Source organism: Sinocyclocheilus anshuiensis, unplaced genomic scaffold (genome assembly GCF_001515605.1).
Source record: "Sinocyclocheilus anshuiensis isolate Anshui unplaced genomic scaffold, SAMN03320099.WGS_v1.1 scaffold369, whole genome shotgun sequence".
NCBI lineage: Eukaryota > Metazoa > Chordata > Actinopteri > Cypriniformes > Cyprinidae > Sinocyclocheilus > Sinocyclocheilus anshuiensis.
Window position 1 is genome coordinate 795,367 of NW_015540935.1, and position 5,474 is coordinate 800,840.

Sequence of the window (5,474 nt, forward strand, 5' to 3'; positions counted from 1 at the left end):
AATTTTCAAACTAAACCACAGAATTCTTGTCCTGCATGCATATTTGTTGTTTTGAGTATGTAGGTATCGAGTTGTTTGTTTACTCACAGTTGTGTATGTTTTCCTGGCATGTTCTGATGCATTAGTGCACATTAATGCTGTTACACTTATCGGTCTTCGCACATTAACCCTTGTCCTCTGTATGTGTGTGCGCATGTGTGTTTAGGAGAAAGATTGCCTGGATTTCACCCTGTCTTGTGCCGGCTGATGGTTCAGTGGGCAGAAGTAGGGGATTGTGGGGAGGTTGGTAAGACTCAGGCGGGTGTTCTGGGGCACACTGATAAGTTCCTGTAGGTGGCGTCACATTGGCTCCACATGCTCTCGTTCTGCATGCTGCCTGAATGACTGCTGCTGCCAGAGCTAATAGTGCTGATGCTCGACCGCTGATGTTTTACAGCATCAGCACATGATCAGCACTGCTCCTCCTCCTCCCATTCTGACCACCAACCACTATTTCATGTTTCGTTTGTGTATATATGCGTTTTGACTTTGATTGATTTAGTCTGTCTGGTTAAGCTGTAGTATCATGCCATGGGCCAAAATCTTAAAGGGATAATGCATTTAAACATACAAAAAGCAATTATTTATACCCTCACGTCATTCTAAACCTTTATGACTTCTGTGCGTGACAAAAGGAGATATTAAGCAGAATGTCCAAGCTGTTGTATTCCATACAACGAATGCATGCTGGAGCTTCACAGCCCCTGTTCCCTGTAAAATTATCATTAAAATCAGTTCAGTAAGTCAATATGATCTATATTTTGAGGCCATGTAGCTTTGTGTGAAGAACAAGAACAAATATCTTATTCACACTATTTTTATAAGCAGTTAAGATCATATTACTATTCATTACAATATGCTTCTTTGATAACACGCTGTCATATGAGAATACAGTCAGTAAACACCAATAGACTGATGTAAGACATATTCTGGTTATTTCAAATTGGGCGTAACAGAAAATGTTGTGGTTCAGTAACAGAGAGAGAGAGTCTGATTCAAACCATTCGCTAGGCTGTTTGAAACCGTTTTGTGAATCTTTTTGGATGATTTATTAAACGAACTGTGTCTGAAGCTTGGGAAGCTCCGCTAAGTTTTCCTGTCTTGACACAAAAACAATACAATTTTTATGATGTAATTGTTTTTTTCTTCTTTTTTTTTTTTTAAGCGAGATAGCCTGAAGATGGCTAAAAGCGGTCACAAATTACAGCTAGTCATCTATTAGTGTACCTGTTCATATCTATAATCTATACCTCATCACTCATCTTCCCGCAGGCAGTCTGAGTCGGTTGGGTTGCGTGTGTTGTGGCAGCTGATATGATGTCCAGTGTTGCCAGATTGGCTCAATGATTTTAAGCACAAAAGAGAAAGGAAAAACCCACACAAAACATCAAATTTTACCTCCTTAAAACTAAACAATCAATGAATTAAGGAACACAGATTGGCAAACATAAACATGGTAAATACAGTAAAATAATAAAGTCATTATTTATTATTAATGTATTTACAGTAAAAAAAAATATTTCAAGGTAGAAATTGTCAAATATTTGCAAACGGTAGTCAAGAAATTAACACGCATTACATATCATTTTCAATATCAACTGCAAAAACAAGCCAATAATTTCAGACAAAAAAAGCCCATTATATGTGATTGGGAAATAATCGATGTAATTAGTTTTCGGGTTGACAGTAACACGCTTATCTTACACCATAACAGCTGGACATGTGTGTTTAGTGACGTCATGATTACTGATTGGATATAGAGTACATGCACACTTGGGTTTTAATTAATTTTTTATTTGCCCATAAAATGTAAATGTTAAAAGCTGCCAAATTCTGTCCACCCACCCAAACCAATTTTGACCTGCACAATTAAATTCAAAACCACCCAATCTGGCAACGCTGATGTCAGAGCCATGGGGGCGTGGCTTCTGACTGTTCCACCCATGAGGAGGTGCCAAGTTTGAATGTTTACAAACAGCAGCTAAAAATTCCTGCATAGTGCACCTTTAAGAATCACATTTGCTTGAATTGGACACGCATGGCTCGTGTGGTGCTTGTTGTTGCGTGCGGCAGGAGACACTGGTGTGCGGTGAATATCTGTGTTTTGTCTCGTTCTATTGAGTCACATTCTAGAGCCCTGTTTTTTGTCGTTTGTGGAATATGGCAGCCCATCTACTTAGAGCAGCTCGAAGTACTGCTAAACATCTCCTTTAGTGTATGGAAGAAAACAATGTCAATAAGTTTTAAACAACATGAGGGTGAATAGATAATAGTAGATTATTTGTATTTTTCAGTGAATTACCCTTTAAGATGGTATTGTGTGTAATCCGTACTGATTTGACTCCTTATCTGTAAGTCTTGTGATTTTGCTGTTGTTAGTTTCCTCTGTCCTCTCCCAGCAGAATTTATATGAGCACCTCAGTATGACTCAGCTGGTCATATTCAGTTCTGTATAGCAGCAGAAGGAGAATCATCATCTGCATGAGTCATCAGTGACGCTGATATCTGATTGACTATGGCTTTACTGCTCAGATATTCCTTTTAAACCACATCAAAATACTTCTACTTCCACTCTTTCTAACTTGAGTCTACTTCCTTTTTTTTGTCTTTGTCACACCCATTTCCTTATCCCTGGTTCTTCATTTCTGTCATAACCCTCTGCATCTTTCCCATCTCCCTCCACAGTGCACACAGGGAACCAAAGGTCTGCTGGAGACGGCCTCTCGATCTCCTCTCCTCACAAGCTCCTGTCCGCAGGCCAAACCTCAAGCCGTCTTGGAGCCTCTACCAGAGATCGTCCCGGAGCCGCCCAAGACCCCTCACAAACATCACTCCCACCACAGATCCAAGGCAAAACAAAGCGCTCATCACACCCCCAAGACCTCCAACTCCTCTCCAAGACCCTATCACAGCCACAGTTCAAGACGGAAAGACTCCAAGAACAGAGACCCAAAATTCAGTTCTCTGCGCTGAGCAGTCGGACTCTGTCAACCAGCATATTGATGCGTTTCTTGGATTATTTGAATTTGTCCTCATGAGATTGATTGATTCATATGTTTCCAGATCCAGGTTTAGTAAACTGGCGGCTGTATTATCAACCTGGAGAGCAAGTGTGAAGGATGGACTTCCATTAACAGATTGATGACTGGAAAACTGTGTAAAGTGTTTCCATAAAGACAAGCACAAAGGTCTCAAAAGTGAACTGCAGAGCAATTGCCTTTAAGACAATTGTCAATCTTAACAGTGAGTTCCAAAATGAGCTTCATCAGAACAGCAATAATGGAACAAGCACACTGGCGTCCTCGATCTGGACTTGAACTCTGGGATACATTTCTCTGGCCTCTTTTAGGTCTGTTGGAGATGCATCGGTCAAGCTTCAATAAGCAAAGAACCAATCTTCTTTATGCAAAAAACAAGAGCATGCCTGGAGAATATAGCTCACAATCATTCTTCATCCATCATAGGGTTGCATGTTGAATCGTATTTTAATCGTGATCACGATTTCTGATTCTCTAGATTTTTTTTAAAGCATTTTTTAAAAGTCTGTGATATTTGCCCACTGGTAATTTGAGTTTATTTAGTCATTTGCGTTACCTTGCATTGGTATCAAGCCTCCACAAGCATTCGTGGTTGCGGTTGCCAGATGTCAAGAGTTCAAATCCCCCCAATGATAGCTATTTTTTCATGAATTGATAAATCTTCTTCTCAGCTGGTTTGCTTAGTGTTGCCAACTTAGTGACTTTATTGCTATATTTAGCAACTTTTCTGACCTTAGCCTTTTTTGTTTATTTTTATTTTTTAAGTGACCAACAACAAATCTAGCGACTTTTTGGACAATCTTTAGCTACTTTCCACTGAAAATAGTGGGCAACACTTATCTTCCCAACCTGGCAACCATTTGCACACGCTCTTTCTGCATTATAGAAAAAGCGCAGATGAGCGGAAAACACCGGCAAACATGTAAATAGGAGTTTAGGGATCTCTTTTGAGAGATTCTGCTCAAATTAAAATGTAATACAGCCAGTCTGTTTTCTTTCACCCAATCATTTGCGCTGTTGACTAAATCAAGTAAACCACATGAGTTGACATTCTCTTGATTTGTGCTTAAGTGAAAGTGCAATAATTCTGATGAAATGTAAAGAAGAGAAAATGACAAAAATCGTGAGTAGTGATCAACCGTTTAACCACTATCATGCAGCCCTGATCCATCATGTTGAACAAGAATCTACTCACCAGTAATTCATTATATTCTCAAAGGACTTCAGCATGATTTTGTAACATATTGTGTTTGAACATGGTATTAAGTGTGCACAAGTACTTGCTAATGTGGATGAGATGATGCCTCCAAGTCCCCTGATCACCGTGTTGAAGATCTAGTTGAAAAGTTAACCGGTTAATCTGAGTGTTTCTCTCTAAACCTCATCACGTCTGCTGTTCTTCACATTGCATTCCTGACACACTGCTGTCTATCAGTAATTAGTAATGGAACAGTCTTAATGCACTAACTCTCAATGCAGCAATACTGCAATGTTTTAGTTCTTGTATGCGTGGACACTTTGTGTTTGAATGAACGGGGATGTGGGTGTTGTGTTGTTATCCAGGTTTTTACTTAATATGCAAACTGAATGTTATTTATGAATGCTGAAATCGCTCCTCTGTTTCTCAAGACCTCTGCAACATTTGCACAAATAAATACAAAGAACTAACAGGCTAGCCTGGAGTTTGTCATACATTCTGCTGCCTCATAAACGTCAGCCATGGAGTTCGCATTCTTTTCAGTGTACAGAATATTTGTGAAGCTTATTACCACGTGAGAGGAAATATCACTTGGCAATTCAGATATTTAGGATTCATGGATTTAAAAGTGTACTAGACCTGTGATCAGAACAGAATACTAGCTTGCTGCATACTAACCCTTGTGAAAAAGAAGTGCACTTAAGCATACTTTTAAAAAGAGTATTACAGAAAAAAAAAAAACTCTGTGTTTGGCGTTTTTGCACAATAAAATCTGTACTGTTTAAATTGTTCATTGATCTGGTTTGAATAGAATTTGTATTGTAATCAGGAACAACTTCATTATGTTACTATTAGGTAATCATAAAAAAATATATATTATTTGAAGTAACTGCGCCGAAATTGAAAGCATGCATTGCACTGGGCGATATAGTGTGATTTTACACATTTGTAATGAAGAAGTTGCAATTCAGGACATTTAAAAAATAATTAACATTTATATTAACTTAAAATGTAATACTGAATAGCACACTATAGTTAAAATTGTAATGCAGTGCTTTAGTATGTTAGTCAACATCAAAATAAGTGCATTTATTTAAAGCATGACAAAAGATTATTAAAATGTGATATAAAATAAAACAAAACTTTTTATTTGACAGTTACAAAGTGCAATTTTTAAAAGTGTACTTAAGTCATGAACA

General features: G+C 38.2%; 1 protein-coding gene across 1 annotated transcript in view; it reads left to right on the top strand.

Annotated features, from left to right (window-relative positions):
• The window catches only part of LOC107689541 (palmitoyltransferase ZDHHC18-like), a 33,933-nt gene extending 29,189 nt beyond the window's left edge, over window positions 1–4,744 (top strand). The window contains exon 9 of the mRNA XM_016487560.1: window positions 2,725–4,744. Within this exon, the coding sequence (XP_016343046.1) occupies window positions 2,725–3,012 (288 nt within the window). The 3' untranslated portion in view covers window positions 3,013–4,744. The remainder of the gene's footprint in view (window positions 1–2,724) is intronic.
• The last annotated feature ends 730 nt before the right edge of the window (window positions 4,745–5,474 follow it).